General features: G+C 34.8%; 1 protein-coding gene across 2 annotated transcripts in view; it reads left to right on the top strand.

Moving 5' to 3' along the window:
* The first annotated feature begins 1292 nt into the window (after positions 1–1292).
* Positions 1293–18852, top strand: part of LOC120951931 (uncharacterized) — a 30749-nt gene continuing 13189 nt past the window's right edge. Inside the window, exons 1-3 of one of the 2 annotated variants that reach the window (XM_040370942.2) lie at positions 1293–1796; positions 4644–5819; positions 16973–17234. In XM_040370942.2, the coding sequence (XP_040226876.2) occupies positions 5567–5819; positions 16973–17234 (515 nt within the window). In that variant the 5' untranslated portion in view covers positions 1293–1796; positions 4644–5566. The remainder of the gene's footprint in view (positions 1797–4643; positions 5820–16972; positions 17235–18852) is intronic. The other variant, XM_040370943.2, reaches the window with a different exon arrangement.

Raw genomic sequence — 18852 nt, 5'->3', positions numbered from 1 at the left:
GCATCAAGTCAAAAATCAAAATGATGAAAATTTTTAGGAAGTTTCTACAGTTATTATCGTATATTTTTGCATTAAATTAACTTAACTCACAATCTTCAATGTATTTATAAAGCTGACTAAATATACTTTTTAAAATGCCTTAACTTATCAAAATCGGTTCATATTTGAAAAAGTTACAAAGGTTCTAAGTTTTCCAAAACAGTGAAAAAATTTCTTCGTTTTTTTAACAAGTCTCGACTTTGAGAGGTGTTTTCTAGAGAACCAGAAAAGATTAGGAGCTCATATTTGGTATTTTTCTTATTTTAACCCTTAGTAATAAAACCTATTGTTTGGAATTTCGCTATTACAAAGATGATTTTTTGAATTTCATCCCGGCAAATGCCCATTGTGGAATGGCCAGCATCGTCCGAGGACAGAGGGTTCTTGCAGGCAAGTACAGATGAATCGACAAGAGCAAAGCTGGGCAGTCAATGCTACCATTCAGAAGCCTAACAATGAACGCCAGCCTAGCCTTTTGTATCTTGTATTTTGTATTTTGTGTAAATCATGTGGAAGAATTGAAATTTTATTGTGTTGCAAATATACAAAATTTTCAAAGCCATTTTATAATGTAAACATTGTGCAAAATGTAATCCCACATCGATCTGATACTACATTTCCATCATAATAGTTTTTCATCGGGGTTTGAAGCCGGATCCCATCACCCGTTAACAGGTTGACTATTACAAATTGCACTACAATTGGTATACAATTGCATTGAATGCAAGATGATAATTTATTTCGATCATCATATTTATTATTTCTTTGTTCTTTGTGATGTTGTGAAAATCATGAGTAATAACTGAAATTTCATTATGAAGCAAATACAGCATTTGACAGTTGTTGAAAAATATCTTGGAGGCGGTGAATAATTATGTCAACATTCGTATTTGACTTGGACATCCCAGTATCAATTTCGTTGGTTTTATAAATATGCAACTAACTGTAGCTAGATCAAAGATCGTTGCAAGCCTCATCGAATCGCAATTGAAAGTCCGGCTAAACTTCAATCCCTTCCAACAAGCGTCTGAATGACTGTAGAAAGGTAAGCCAGTCTTTTGCATACAACTTCCTTACTCTCGCTACGATTACACGTTGCGCTAGGAAGTTCGCGAAGAGTGAAGAGAGATACATGAGTAAAATGTATGAGTAAAAGAGTAAAAGCGAACGGCAACGTACTCTATTCACACAGCGCTGTCTGTCGTAAGCCAGCACTACCGGTACTGGTGGGACTTAAACCCACCGATCATAAGATGAACCGTCGCTCTGCCAGTCAGATCGCGTCCGTCAGCAGTAAAACAAACAGAAAACATATGCTCTCATAAGCTTTCGACCTATGCTGCTCCGCGAACCAGTTCCCGCTCACGTGTTGTGTAGTGTAGACTTTAATTTAATTCATAGACCGAATTTAAGTTCAGGGTATTTTCTGAAACTCATGTCATAAAAGTAAGATAGTGTGGTGAATTAACTTATGCTACTGTGAAGCTACTGAAATAACATTGTAAAGCTGGTGTTAATGTGACAGTAGCAGCATATCCCCAATATTAAACGTGTAATTCCAAAGAAGTTATGATGGTTTCAATTATGATGGTGTTCAAAGAAAGAACGTAAGATCGGCCAAATTTGCAATTTTGCTTGAGCAAAAATCAAGCAAATAAAATACTACGTAAACACCGTTTGTGAGGATTTCAAATGCTAGAAATCGTTTAATTTGTGATTTCTTGTAATTGAAATGCCACCGAGTAATTGAAGCAAAGGTAAATATAACAGCAGATGTTCTCAAATGAAAAATATTTAATACGAAAACACTATTTTTACAATTATCTCTAGAGAAAAACTAGCAACATTAATTGACGTATTAAAAAGTTTTATGAAATGTAAATTATGTTAGACCGAAAAAAATAAAGAAGAATTATTACAATTATGGCAATCTATGCTTTACACGTTTACAACGCCAAAATATCTCTTTTTACCGTTACCGGATCCTGCAGATGAAAATGAATAGAGGTTTAAATACTTTGTTGTTGACAGAATTCAATCGCGAACAAAAGCCTATTGAGCTGCTACTGTATTACATGGTTTTCCTATGTCTATATTTGAAAGTAACTTGGAAAACCCTGTAATACAGGGTATTAATATTAGTTACATAACTTACGATACCAACCTGATCTCTTCGATCTTATGACGGCTACTTACGGCAAATAAACACTGGCCAGGCAATGATAACTAAATGCATACACCAAGATTATGTGAATCTCAAATTTTATCATTTCACTTTCAATTTTAATAGCGTTCCGTTTAATCTTTGTTTTTATACTTCGAGCTCGAATTCACACTATGTTTGTGACATTCAGTGCATCATTGTGTCATTCAGAATGAAATAGCTAATGAAAAAATCTAGTGTGTTCAATTTAGAGAAGTTTCCGTTTTATAGTTTGCATTTTAAATGATTGCTGATACTTACTTAATGAATCATTCTTTACAAATTATACGACAAAATGAAGAATATTCAGAAATAAATAGAAACATACAATTACAGTAAATTCACTAACTAGGAAACGAGACTTTTGTTGTTGTTGTTGTGTTAGTAATTAGTAATGTAAACAAATCCCAGTCAGCAAACTATTACTGTACTAAAACTACCCCTTAATCATATAGCAAACAGAGATCTACGACATATTTTTAGCTTCACTCCACAATTTTTATTTATACATTTTATGGGTTGAATTTTGGTTACGTGTAAATCCCTAACTGTGTTTACAAACATGAAACAATTATTATCTTTTAACTATTTCATTTATATAATTTAAATTCAGTTGACTATCCATAGAGATGGAAAGTCACTATCTTCATAATCAGGTTTAACTGGATGTAGAGAAATAATTAGCTTTCATGATACGCTGCTGCACCTGCTGCAACTGAAGAATACTTACAAGCTACACCTAGGAGATAGAAACTTTAAAAGCATGATAAACAAATGCAGGAAAATGAAACAGCTCCTGGAGGTGTGGAATGTTATTGACACAAATAAAAATGATAGAATTATTTTATGGTTATCCGCATAATGAAAAATATTTACTGTGATTCTTAAATCCAACTGTTTAGAATGGCAGCTAATTAAGTATAGTATCACCCCGCAAGATAGATCTGTTGTAGTTGGATTGCTCATTAGTTGGTACCTGAATATCGTCTGCCAATCAAATAAGGAGCTTTGACATGCATTATACAGAATGTTTGTCATAAAGCTCTTGCTTCATAATTGCTCTTGCATTTCATTTATAAACATAAATTTCTTGTTGGTATGCATTAAAATCTCATCCAGAGAGGTCATTCTGTCCTTGTAATGCTGTAGAAACTTATGAAAACTGTATTATTTTTAGATAGGTAGATAGATAGATAGATAGACAGATAGATAGATAGATAGATAGATAGATAGATTTGAAATGAAACTTGCCTACAAGTAAATGTATGTGTTATGGGTCTTAAGATCCATCTATGTAATGATAAATGTTTCACACTTATACCTTGTTATTTGGAAGCGTTTAAAAATAAGGTAGGATTTCAGATATTTAATTTTTTTAGACGCATAGAGCATGTAGGCTTCTTTAATCTTAATACCTAAATAATAAGCAATTTTCTTCCTGCAGCCACAAGATCCGGGATCGAATAGTTGAACGTGTTTTAGTTGACATTTTTTTAAGATAGATGTTAGATAGTTGGATGACAGTACAATGAATTACATGAGTTTATATGAAAACCCCGATCTAAAAAATAAAAAACAGTTTTATTTAGTATCGAAAAACATGCCAATTAACAATTACGAATTTGATAATTGGCGGGCAATTGAAGACCAATAAGAGAGTTCGGACTGTATTATCTGTGTCATCAAAACACCTTTTAAAACATTTCACTTTAATCCAAGAAATTTGAGCAGAGCAGATTTAACAATCTGAATAAATAGACATGCAACTGTAGACAAACTAACAAAAACAGATTTGATGAACCCTTACACTTACAGGTGTATATATGCCTCAACGAAATAATAAGAAAAGCCGTATCTAAACGCCGACGTGAAATGATTCAGCACGGTTTCGCGCTTACTTAAGGTAACCTTGGTAATGAAGGGTATTTCAGCACGTAAAATAAAGGTAGCTAAGGCCAGCATGCTATGTACTTTCGCTTTCACTATCAGTCTAATTCTTCTGTTCACTAGCCACAAATGTGTGGGAAACTTATTTGTTCCATGATCATGCTTCGAACACGAAATGCGATTGAGATGATGCTGCACTGCGGATGAACAAACACGTTTCATTTAGGTCGTGTGTGATAGGTTTGACTTTTAGCTCGAAAAAATATCAGGGTGCATATTTGATATCCAAATTACTGATCTAACTGTAGTGGTTATCTCGATCAATGACAAATCTTACTAGATTTTTGAACATAGCTTTTTAAAAGAATACGTAAAGTAAGAATTGAATAATATAACCTAAAATCATATCATGTACTCAGAGCCCTTTAAAGTGCCGTGAATTTGTTGGGTTCATTCTTATACGACGAGTTAGAGCAGATTGTATCATTTTTTTTTTCTTCATATTTAATTACAGAGCCATGGTTTAACTGTGATTGAATATTATTATGTTTGTGATACGTTATTACGTGTCATAGTTACCAGAAAAAGCAGCTGATAAATCATATATTTGCGATTGACTGCTCATGTCTCCGATTTTTTACTGGTGTCACGCAGAATCAAGCAAAACTCGGATACTTCAAGATACACTGGAATTGATCAGTCTAACAAACGGTGCTTTCACGGAAATTGCATTGCACTACCATCCAGATTCTCCTGAAAACGACGAATGCAATAGCACACGACATCTAGCTGTAAAATGCTATCAGAGAATCACTTTAAGTTATGTAAATTTTATGCAAAACAGTAACCATTCCCGTGTTGCACTCATCTGAATCACAACGCTATTCACATAGTGAAATTCGCGACACTAAATAGGAGGTGAAATGAAAACAATAACAATTTAAGATACAAACACGCAAACGATTAAAGTAGACTTGTCATGCAAGCAAACAAATCCGGAAGTCTACCCATGAGGAAGTAATGGTTGTTACGGAAACCATCTGAACTGAGCACGAGAACGAAAAATCACTGCCTCGATTAGTACATCAACATGTGTTGTCATGTAGCACCAGTTCAAACACGATGAGAGCGGATTTAAAGAAAAATAAAACAAAGAAGACGAAAAAAGTGGAGAAAGTGAATCTCATATCGTAATCATGCAACTGCAGAAGTAACAGAATTTCTTCAATTTCTTTATGAAAACACTGGTCCAAAACTGTTACTGTAATACATTGTTACAATCGTTTGCAAATACAAGACAACAAAAAGCATTATAAAGGATATAAGATCAGTCACAAAGATTAACGAAATCAAAATGCAAACGTACTTTTACGATCAACGTAACGACAAAGGAAATTATATTCCGGTTTTGAATGAATATAATTAATAAAATTCTACATGTTGCTAAAAGAATTGTATAATCACGCAGCGAATAAATCGCGTCTCAAACTGGATCTCATTTCGGTGCAAGATTTTAAAATTAACTTTGCAGTCCCTTTCTTCGACGACTATAGCAATCGGCAGCATCAAAAACAGCGGATACAAAAAACACTCTCGGACAAAAGAATCATGCAAAATGCACAAAAAATGTGTATAGTCTATTTTCTGTTTGTCGTGGGTTTCGTTGGAGCAGAAAACATGCTATTTTCAGGTGAGATTCTTGATCACTAAGATGAATGATTTTCTATATATTGCGAACTTTTTTTCTTGTGGAAACATCGCAGTTTAATTTTAAGTAGAGTCTTGCTGGCACATCTGTGATGCCTCATTTCGGTATAACACTCTGACAAGTTCTACAGGGTGTATGTTTGAGTTTTGAGTAGCTGCCCGCTTTTACTGCAGGCACACAACCGATTTTGATAAGCTATATCTTTTTGAACAACAACCTTAAATGGAGTATGGACTAGGTGACATAGATTTAAACAGACCAGTGTTAGCTATGACAACCTGTTAAAATCAATCAATTATAGTGCAGCTGCATTGAATTCAAATTTGAAACGCTGTAATTTCTCATTTATATATAAGTTATATTCGTTTAATAATTGTTTCATTGTCGTTTCATAATTGTTAATAACTGTTAGTTAATAATAAGTATTATGGCATAGCAGTTCTTCCTAAAGAAAAAAAAAGTTGAACTTATATTTGTCACGACTATATTCAACTATGTAAAGTAAATATTAATAAATTGAATAGAGTGCTAATTTGTTATATCTAATAATGCATTCATATGATCAAAACTAATATATGTACTTATCATCTTCTACAAAAGGACCGTTATGAACTATTGTTCCCTGTATGCAAGCTAATAAATACGCTTACTAGTTTATATGCCGAATTATGTTTGGAAAAATTAAGCTTTTTCAATACATATAGTCTCTATTGCTCTAATTTTTCCAAACATCGTTATTTATGAATTGGAGTTGCCATTTAACAGCATGATCGTTATGAGTTCGATGCCCGTATGGACCGAGCCTATATGGGTTTAAACTGCTCATACGTAGGACCTCCTACGTAGTACTTAGGGTACACCACAGCCCATCTTACAACTAACAGGAGATTCACACTAACAGGCATGCAGTCCACGTAACTTAAAAAGCAATATTTTTGACTAGTGAATAATTGCTTACACTAGATTTCAACTGTTCTTGATGTACATTTCTTGCTTGTGGCGCATAAGTCGATTGAAAAGTTATTTCTATTTTCTTCCTACATGCTTTCAAATATTCAGGCTGCAGCATTCGGTGCAATCCATGTATGTAAAGTAGGTTACTATTACCATGCTTTCCAGTAGCATACGTGTTTGGTATGATAGCAGTTTTGTGTTATAAACTTTAATATCATCTTTAATATTGCTTGAAGATAAAAAAATAACCAAACTTTAATTTAAATCATCATTCTAAGTCCAGAATGTTTATATACACTTGCACATAAAACATTAACCAACATCAAAATCGTAAAAATACTACAAAACTCAAAGATTCATAAACTTGATTTAATCGTCCAGTTAATGAGAAAATATATGTAGTTCACATATAAAAATGGAGGGTTGTGCTCTACACAAAGAAAATTATCTTTCCAATCCATGACCAAAGAGTTTCATTGCTTGTGTTATTTCGCATTCGAAAGCCTTTGGTTATCTTCTCAAATCCACCAATCAATGATTCTTTGTAAACACCTAATAAAAACGAAAATAATACATGAACTACTTCGCGAATAATAACATCGTTTTAACCTGGGCATTGTGGAAACTATGACTCTTCACAAATAAATTCATAGTTATGCTATGCGCTTTTGTATAAACGTGGTGGTTTGGTACGGGAGTATACCATCTGCATATTAATTAAAATATATTAAAGATCTTTGGTTACGCCTTGTGGTCCTCACCACAGTTTCTCTCGCGACTTTCGCTCGTACACCTCTTTGAGCGAATAGAATGGCCGAGCATGAGGGTAAGGAAGGGTATGTAAAACCAAAGTTATGCACAACCTTCCAACCTACAGCCTAGGCTCTCACAATGTGGACAGACGATTATGTAAACTGTGTTACTTCATACAAGGTGCCTATACCAGAAACTTTCACTGATTCACCCTCTCCTTAAGGCCTATTCTTTAAGTACGGTCGATGCTTCCGCTCGTCTTTGTTGGTACCTTCGATGTATGGACGGAAGTAACATGCGGATTTTCGCATGAGGCAATAAAAATGGCTAATAAGCACAGTACAACCAAAAACTGAAAACCGGATCGACATATTATACTAATAAAAAGTTTCCTTTCAGTCATGGCCTCTTAGTGCCTTGATTGTAAAGCTTAAGTTTCTTATAGCCATAACTTTAGGAAATGAGAGTCGATACTGTACCATTATCATCATTGATTAGTAAGGTAAACAACTCTTTGTTTATACTATAAATTACTAACAATACAGAGTTTTCCAAGTCAGTTTCGAAAGTAAACATTGTTATTCACCGCGTACAAGATGTTGTGCCACATCGATATGACATTTCATTTCCATCATAATTTTTAAATTCTACAACATGATTTGCAACACGACTTCACCTGGATTGAGTATGACAGTTCTTTGTTATTTGTTGAAAATCATGTGTTCAAACTGAAGTTGCATTTTTATACAAATAAACCACTTGACAGCTGTTGAAAAACATCATGGATGTGGTGAATAACAATATTTACATTCGAAACTTACTTTAAAAACCCTGTAAATTGTACTCGAGTAGCTTATAGGTTCATTCGATGAACCTGATAATTGATTAATGATAAACTGCAGAAGCAACACTGCCTCATAGAAAGTGCAACCGCTTTCCTGTATGTCTAAAGGTAAACTGAGCGAATAATAAAGACCCATTTACAACGTGTATGCTTTTCAGTAGGGTTAGGTAATACAGTCGATCCTCGCATAACGGGTTTGATCCGTTGCAGTGACTCACTTATTATGCGAGAGGCTCTTTTCCATTTTATGAATAGTTAAATAACTGTATCCAAGGCATTAACTGCAAATAAAGGCATTTATGTCTGAAATACAAGAAATTAAAAATATCACCATAGTTCCAACAATTGGGATTCACTGTTTCATTGTCATTATTTTTTATCCTTCTTCAATAAAGAATTTAGCTCAACAACCGTTGTCGGTCAAGGCCTGCCTATACCACTAATGGGGTTGTCTTTCAGTGGCTTATGGATTCCCCTGCTTAGCAGGATAGTCATTCTTACGTATGGTGGCGCGGTCCATTCGGGGCTTGAACCCATGACGTGCATGTTGTTAAGTTGTTTGAGTTGACGACTGTACCACGAGACCGGCTTAATATACTTTTTTATCCACTTTCTTTAAAATCAGAGTAATGGTCTATCGTTGTAACCATTCCTTTCATATTTATTTGACAAAACTATTCTTTTCACACTAGGTCTTGCTTGTTCTGAATTATTGATTTAATTTTCCGGTATAATCATAAATCAAAACCATTTATTTGTCAAAAAGATCTGTTAGAAATATTAAATAACCACACACTTGTGCAACATACGACGCACCTAGTGGCAATAGTTTTATATTAAACAATTCTTAGTCTCGAAACTATCATCTGCTTGAGCTACAGGCAAAAATAAAGACTCAACGTTAAATCGTGATGTGGATTTCACATCTCCACCACTCAATTATATCAGGAATACAAATGAAATAGCAAGCTGTGCAAGATTTTACTCGTTAAGAGAGGTATTTGTTACGTATTAAGATTTTCTGACAATAGGGCCCTTCCCGTTTTAAGTTCGTAGGCTGAAATTTCAGCCTGACAGCTGTTTGCTTTGTATAGCAGTTTTTGAGCAGCTATCAAACAGAAGTTTTCAACCATCCGGTCAAAACGTGATATTTAAATTTGGTTATAAAAAACATGCTATGAGACCACCTGGACTACATACACTGTGTTTCTGGATTCCAACACCTGATCTCTTTCATTCGCCTTGGGATAAATGTAAACATTACCTTGTTTAGTCATTTTCGAGCAGGTACTCGAATCTAATTCTAGCTCTCTACTAATTCTACTTGTGGATTAGGGTAAAAGAACATAACAGAGAAATGAAATGGATGGCCTAGGCCTAACACTAAGGCCATATTGAATATTGAATATTGAGGCTCGTAGACATTGCTCAGATTGTGATTGATTTTTTCACCAAATCAAATGCGATTTCCCAATCGAGCACTGTAAAAGCACTGTATCTTTGGGATCATTAGAATTGTTCACGGAACTGAATAATAATATCAAAAAAGTCCTTTAACAGTAAATAGTACTATAGAAATCAGCTGCCCAAGAAATAATGATTTCTCTTAAGGCCCAGAAAGTGAAGATCAGCAGTTTTATTTACCTTTTCCTCAAACGAATCGCAAAAGAGCAATGATAATACCAATACAGTTACCATGTATGTACCTGTTTATTTATGTATGTATGTATGTATGTATGTATGTATGTATGTATTATGTATGTATGTATGTATGTATGTATGTATGTATGTATGTATGTAAGTATATATGTAAGTATGTATCTTTTGATGCATTTTTTAACAACAATAGCCGGTATCGCGAATAAAGGAACACATTTTAACAGCCGTTTTAAGTTCATAATGGTTTAACCAAGTTCATTTGATGTTCATTCCTGTTAAAATAAACGATCGTTAAGACAGTTAACGACTGCTCGATATCGCAAATAGGCAAAAATCGAGCAACATAATTAAACGACTATTAATGTGTATCGCATTTTGATTCGTAAGTGGAGTTACGTATTGTCATTGTCAATGTTGAAGCGACTTCTTGCATGTAGTCGACAAACCTGGGATATATCGGCAATTTTTATTGATTACTGGCTTACCCGTATACTTTTGGTCCTATAGTGTTCCCGTACACAGTGTGCTAAGCTAGATCTGCCTATATCATAAATAGAATGTTTCAAAAAGTTCAAATGAGTTTTCAAAAATTCATAATGAATGAACAGTAACCCGCTAGTAACAGAGTATAGAATTTTAGTATAGAATATGGAATACCATTTCCGTAAAAAGCTTCGGCTTGAATGTTTGAATGAAATAACCATATGAGTGAAACATAAATTTTTAATGTTTGACAATTGCCCTGCAGAGTTCATGATCATCTCCAATCCTACCCTTTACCAGAAAAGTTTTCCGATCCCTTACCTATACACCTGATCGCTATGTACAAAGAGATAAAAAGAAGAAATATGAAACAAGTAAACAAAACAAAAAGCTGATCTGGCTGTTGTAATCGACATAGTAGAGATTTTTTCACGGTGAAAAACTTCCTGCTAGAGCGGTTAGACGGATGAAAGGAAAAGTAAATGTTCATGGATTAATGATTTGTTCATCTTCTCCATTTATGAGTCTTTTTATGAAAAATCATCGAATCATCATGCTGTCGCATTTATGTATTCGGGATGCAATGTTGTAAGGGATGCATTTTTTTATTACTTTCTTCGAATAAATGTCTTCAAACTGTTGGACAATGTTTCAGTACCCTATACTTGACGGTCATTTAAAATGTTTTATTACTTATCGTTACGTAGCAATTTGCATGCGTTTCCAATCTTTCTTTGGTCTGGTTTAAATACTGAGCCAAACATTTAAGTTTGTGTTGCTACGGTACCCCTACGGCACTGCTCATTTATCATGATGCAATCATATGCTAGCATCACTAATGACAAGTTAGGGGTGATTTTGCAAGGTTTCATTTAAGTAGGCTGATGAGTATACCTAGCATAACGATCGTGGTTAGAAGTACTTATACGTTCCCTCCCTTCCCCTGAATAATCTGAAGGTTTATAATAATCAAATACCGTACGGCGTTGTCAGTATGCCTATACAATTCAGTTTTTATCTTTTATCAAAGATTAAAGCTCTAGTTTTTTCATCCTAAAACGGTAAAAAATTATCGTTTTATCATAAAAGCCATTGATCTCATGTTTTATGTTATGTCTTAAAGCCTTTTCGGCTGCCCTAGTTTGATATTTGTACTTAGAAGGCTACAACAAAATTATTGCTAATAGAACAATTAAAGAAGACTTTTTTAAATAGTTAAAACATTTGTCGGCGTCGTGAAAGAAAAGGTTAAAAATTAACAGTTGTTAAAAATTCACCAAAAAGTTAAAACCTGCTCGACATGATATCGTTGATATCGTGAACGCATTGAAGAGTTGTTTCAGTCCAGTGCACTTTGAACTATTATAAACTACCTAGAACAGCGGTCGGCAAAGTCCGGCCCGCGGGCCAAATGCGCCCCACCGCAACAATCAATCCGACCCGCGAAAGATTTTGACTGATTTTGAAAGATGGAAAGAAACTATTCGTATACATTTTACTGTATATCTTTTAGAATAACATTTTATACCATAGTACTCTTTCAATTTTAATTAAAGTACTATGGAATGAAGTCAATTTTAATTAAAGTACTATGAAAAATCGATGGAACACATGTGACGGATGTTGTACCAGTTTGCGGACTAGGGTGTCATGTCGAAATTTTGCCGAAACTCACCTAATATGAACGCATTGAGTTTTGGCGTCACTGTTTGCCATTGCGAAACCAGTGGACGCGATTTCTGCTTCCTGATATATGTGTTTATGTTTCCCAAGCACTATTTCACTGTTTGGCGGGTTGCATCGATCTCCCGGCCCAGATAACCCAGTAATGTAGCCACTTGTACCTCTGTCTTCATTTTTAGCTTTTTTGAAACCTCAATAATAGGCTCTCTTGCGATGCTTTGATGGTTGACTAATAGTGTCAAGATGTTGGTGACCAAAACGCAGAAACGTTCTCATGCGACGAAAAACTTCTGTACGCAGTCCAAATAAGACGCTACGGGGTGTCATTCGTTGATCGCGCACGCTTCTAAGTTGGTTGGTTTACTTTTTTGGTCATCATGGTTAGAGCTTGACTGATAGAGGTGTCAAGGTCAAGTGACTGGTAGAGGTTGCCTGTTGTCTAATGGGATACTACTATTCAAAATGCAATTAACGATTTGTTAGAACGGGTGATTATCTATGATAAACCCATGAATTTGTCAATTTTGTAAATGCAACCGTTAATTACATAACGGTTAACATTGTATCAACACGACAATAAGACTTTCGGAATGAAGGTAATCGCACACGAAATTTTATATTGATGAGATGCACTAAAGACTGGTTGCAATAAATTTATTTAAAGTTTTGCATGCGACTTTGCGATGGGAGAGCTTTTGACTTTTGCCAACGCAAAACATGCAATACAAAGTTTTAAATATAGTGAAACAGATCCATACATTTTCATGAGATTTTTTATTTTTTTTATTTTTTAATCGTTCCTCTTAATTTCACACAAATCAGTTGGTTTCCCTTTAATTTTCTTTTGCGGATTTTTCGATCGTATTTGAAACCAAAACAAATAATAAAAAAAACCCTTGTTGTTTTAACGAGAACGACGATTCCACACTGTTGCTGTTTACGAGTACAACGTTTGTCAAAGAGCTTTTTCATAAGGAATCAGTTATCAATTTATCTGATATGGCATGACTTGTCCATAAAGCATTTTTAAAGGTACTGAATCTATGTTTGCTTCGATAATTTTTTAGCCTTTCAAACTTTTGTATCATCCCCGGAATATCTTCAATATTTTTTAGGGCGTGGGAAGATGGGGTCTTCAAGAAGCGATATTGATCCCTTTTTTATTATTTTTTTTGACTGATCAAATTGTTGGCCATCTATTGCTGATTTTAAAGTGATTAAAGATTACAATTAGTTTTTAAAGAACATATCTTTAATTTTGAACTTTGCTTGGATGATATAATTACAGAAAAACAACATTAATACCTAAAATGTTTCTAGATCAAAATGTAATAATTTAAGCGTAATAATAATAAAACCGCATTCTCCTGGCCCGCGGCACTCGATCATTTACTAAAGTTGGCCCTTTGCCTTAAAAGTTTGCCGACCGCTGACCTAGAATCCTTTTTAAATGAAAATGTGAATGCAATATTCAAACATTTTGTTTAGTAACATGATTTAAAAGGAAAATAGCAAAAATGTTGATTTGTTATTTTTAACGACTGATAAGCTGCCTTAAAAAAACAATCGTCAACTGCGTAGGCGATGCAAATTAACAGGTTGATCGATCTGCTCAGTCGTTAAAATTTTACCAGAGTCGTTAAAAATTGCTCGAATTTGGCATCGCGAACGCTTTTAGTTCATTTAGTTAAACAAACGATCGTCAAGACCGTATGCGATACAAATTGACAGTAGTTTATTCATGCTGCTCTATTTTTACCCTGTGTTTGCCTATATGCGATATCGAGCAGTCGTTAATTGTTTTAACGATCGTTTATTTTAACAGGAACGAACATCAAATGAACTAGGTTAAACCATTATGAACTTAAAACGGCTGTTAAAATGTGTTCCTTTATTCGCAATACCGGCAAATATCTCTTCAGCGAATAGCGTTTTTTCGATTGTTTGAATGAATATGTTCTGAAGTTAAAATTAATTGTAATCGTCTACTTGACCATGTCTTAGCCAACCTTAACAAGGCAGCAATATGAACTTGTAAATATTATACCGTCTATGATCAAAATAGCATTAAATTTGCCAATTCCTCCATCTAGACCGAATAGTCGTCATAAGGCATCACACGAGAAAACCTTGAATTATGATAAGTTAAACAGATTACTTGCCTTGCAAGAGAGGATTTTTTTTAACATACGGACATATCAATAGACGATTGCATTGAGTCATTTGTTAATACAGCTATTCCCCTTTTCCCCAGTGTTGTCCTTTTCTCACACCACTCCTAATCCCCCTTGGTCGGACAGGACGCTGAGAGCTTTGACGTTACGTGACAAAAATTGGGCTACTCGTACATACTGGCATACTCGTAACAAGTGTTGGGTGAAGTAACACAATTTAGTGTGCTGTGCGCACAGTGCGCACTTCGAACCAGAGTACTGTTCGCACAGTGAGGTCCCAGCCCGCGTACACACAACGCCCACGGGCCTGCCCATGCCCGAATGTAGAGCCGATAGTATACGATTACATATTCACCATTAACGTAAGAGGGATAGGCTTATACCACGAACGTACCCGAAACGTATGCATGCTTCACTCATCAAGATCTAATGGCAAGGACATGAGCCAGGAGCCTTTTCTCCTGGCCCAGATGGCATCCTTCATAGTTCCCGCTGTCCCAATTGTAGCTCATTTTGTCTACCATCTTGATCCGTTTGTTTAATAAGTCTCCGAGAAGTGGCTGTTTGCCAATGGCGTCATCCATCAATTACGTAACGCAAAAATTGCAAATTTTCGACACCCTCAACCCTAGTGTAACAAACTGTAACGTTGGAAGAAACCTCCCTCCTCCAAGATACGTAGCAAACTGACTCCATCCTCCTGCAATAGCTTAGTTTATGGAACAAAAATAATTTTTTTTTGAGAATTAGTATTTTTTTCTTTATTCTAGTGTATTCACAATTTATTAAATGACAAAAAAATTACAACATATTTTGTGTAAAGAAAATCGTTACACAAAATCGAATCGAAAACGTCGTTTACGTGTCCGCCCTCCTTTGTATGTTACGATTGGCAGTGTTTGCTATGGGCAGGATGATCCGCTTTTAAGAGCGATCAGCAATTTTAATGAAACCTCTCACCTGTTCAATTTCAATGTTTGCTCTGTTCAGTTCCATACGAGTCTTCGCACCCCAAATCAATAGATGTCTTTATATTCGTTATCGTTGTTGTACAATTATCATTTCAATGTTATTTCCCATAACCCTAATAATTGGTGGTCTTTGCATTAAGTTAGGATAGATTAGGATATAAAGAAACATAGTGAAACCTTTTTAATAATTGGCATTTTATTGCAAGATCATATGCAATAGTGTTTTGTACTCTTGAGCATGAAAACTTATTCACTATAATTAAAAAATCGCTTAACTTGATATTTTGCATTACATTTAGAACTACACCCTGAAAAAAGATATCGTGAATCAAATAGATTTAGTTGATGATATTTAGAACTAACGTAACAATCCCTATCCCTATGAAACCAGCGTGAATAATCTTTCATTTTTATCCTATTTGTGTAATCATCACTAATGTTTGCACCTTTAGAATTCTTGTATAGTACTGCTTGTGAAGTAGTTGTAATTTTTATATCCGTCTATAAGGGTTCAGGCCACACTTTCAAAGGTATTTTCACTTCCAAAGAAGGAGCAGCACTAGCGTGGTACTCTCTTACTACTCTCTTATAGAGAGTACTCTTATTTGTACTCTCTTACTCATGTGAGATCATTTTGTTGAAAGTTCTTATCAGTTGTATGAAAGGTCTTTCTCGGGAAGTCACATGTTATTAAGATTATAGAAGTGTTGTTTGTTTTATTTTCTGTGTTAGTCTGTACAACTAACAGCTCAATTGGTAATGGATGTGATAATTAATTTTCTTCGATACAAAAAAAGGAAAGTGTATTCAATAACGCCATCCCATCAAAGTTTCTTTTAGTAGATGCATTCTAAAGCCAATAGTTAACCATAATATAATATGTATGGTAATAAAATAATTATATTACGCCAATTGATGTTACGATGACTATGTTCGTCGTGTTAATGCTAAAGAATTTATTTATCATTAAACCGAAAGGTCTTACGCGAATATCATTTAGGATAATTATAATAGATAATCACATATCATAATAAGATGGATGAGCTGACCATAGTAAAAAGCAATAACATCAAGAAATAGATGTTCTTTTAATTTAAACATGTGATTAAATAACTTGTTCTATGTAAAAGGAAAATATGTTTCAAGACATTTTAAAGGAAGTGACAATACGAGAAATATTTTTTGGAAGAATTGATGGTCCATTTTCATACATATTTATGCAAGTTATTTGAATCTTGCGCGGCTAATACTTAAAAGGTTTTTTATCAAGGGTGCTCATAGTTGCGGAACACTTTCTTGATTCATTCTTATGGCCAGTAAGCTCTATATGATGGGCATTGGATTGTACGACATCCATTTTGGATAAATCTCACAGGAATATCCAATGTCCAATCCAAAGACTGCTGCGGAGTCCAATTTCATTCACATATACTTTACTTCCCCTCAAGAAAGAGTAAAGAAAGTGTCCCACAACTATGAGATCCCATGAAAAAACCCTGTACAAGCATAAAAATAATCAAATGGAAAAATAATGGAAATAATGGAAAAATTAACATGGGTGAATTAATAATTTCAACATGTATATGTTTATATATTTTCTTTATATCTTTATAGACTGTGGCGTTAGAACTTCACGTCGTCAGCCTCGTAGTAATGCGTCTAAATTAACATCTATCACCAACTCTACCTCTCCCAGTCTGACGCCGTTCGTCCGTAATCCAAAAATAATGCACGGAACACCCACAGTTGAAGGTCAGTATCCGTGGCAAGTATCTTTGGAATTGCTGCATCCGTCCTACGGTTTTATAGGACATTGGTGTGGAGGAGTATTGATTGATCGTAATTGGGTTCTATCTGCAGCTCATTGCATCCACAAGTACGTATTATTAATTGTTAATCATTTAAAAAGGTAGTGTGAATATTGAAAATTTAGTTAGATCTAATTTGTTTTTTGATACAAAACTCAAGTTTTATGCATAAAAATACAAAAAGATAAAAGATAAAAAAAACAAAATAAAAGATACAATGGATCAACAATGGTTCCACAATGGATAATCATTATTTTCAATAAGTCTAAACTTTTGTTTAAGAGCTTAGAAACTTTATCAAACTTTGACGCATTTTTATTGATGGTTTAAAAAAGCATACTTTCCTTGTTTTTTTGCATGTTTAAATAAATGTCGTGCTACCTAACATCATCCTTCATACCAATCTTATAATTGATTGGAAATTACTCTAGGGTTAATGTTTTCATTGTGGACGTAGTACCAATTGCCACATTGTTCAGTGCAAATCCTATTGTAGTAAAGTAAAATACGTCATAGTGAAAATAATATACTATTATTGTGCAAAATACCATGATGTAGAAGGAGTTATTCTTTTTATGCTAGTACAAACTGTTATCTGGTCGTTTGTATGGATATTAAAAGTTAAATGATGCTAAACCGGTACATTTTCTTTTTTTTTATTTGGGTTAACAACCCTTGTCGCTCTAAGCCCACCAAAAATAAGGGGAAGTGGGGCAAATGGACGTGTTAGGCTTCTTCTTCTTCTTTTGGCTCAACAACCGTTGTCGGTCAAGGCGTACCTATACCACTTGTATGGGGTTAGCTTTCAGTGACTTTTGGATTACCCCCCATAGCAGGAAGATCAGTCCTACTTATGGCAGTACATTCTATTTGGGGCTTGAACCCATGACGGGCATGTTCTTAAATCGTACGAGTTGACGACTGTACCACGAGACCGGCTAGGAGCACATGTTAAGCAGTTTAATGAATATTTATTTGACTGTTCCACGAAACACAAATGTTCTTCCACTAAGGCTGGAGGACATTGTCCGTACTCGCTAGTGTAGTTGTTATTATCACTAGCGCATCTGGCGACGACCAGCGCAAGCTAGATATAGGTATAATTTATGGGTCAAAATTATTTATACTTGGTGTTACATCAAGTTTCCACCAGGCTACTTGTATGCCGTTTGAAATGTTGATAAACGTCCATAAATTGCAACAAAGTAGGCCGTTAATTGTTGCAGTTGGACAAATCGTCACCGCGAGGCCACATGAGGTGAAATATACAGCGAAATGAACTATTTGACAGGCGAAATATCTGACGGATAAAGCATCACAGCAACCAGCTGATGTGCAATGTAAACAAATAACGTGCACAAAATCATATTTAAATCCGTTAAATAATTGCAATATCGAGTACCTCGTCAATTTTGAATCAACAGTTCATAATTTCTTCCAATTAGGGAATGTTCTGCTCAAGAAGATATTATTTTGAATAGAATTTCGAAAGCGGATGTTGTGTCTCCCCCAACCCTTTAGCTGAACCTGTCAGATATATCACCAGTCAAATAGTTCATTTCGCTGTATATTTCACCTCATGTAGCCGCGCGGTCATTCATACAAAGCGCTGGGCAACATTTCTCCGAATCTTCCAATACTTATCCATCATTGGGCCTGATCGCCAACGAAAGTCGATAAAATTTA

Source organism: Anopheles coluzzii, chromosome 2, assembly GCF_943734685.1.
Source record: "Anopheles coluzzii chromosome 2, AcolN3, whole genome shotgun sequence".
NCBI classification, from domain to species: Eukaryota; Metazoa; Arthropoda; class Insecta; order Diptera; family Culicidae; genus Anopheles; species Anopheles coluzzii.
Note: the sequence above shows the minus strand (reverse complement) of the source record. Positions and strands in the feature narration are given on the sequence as shown.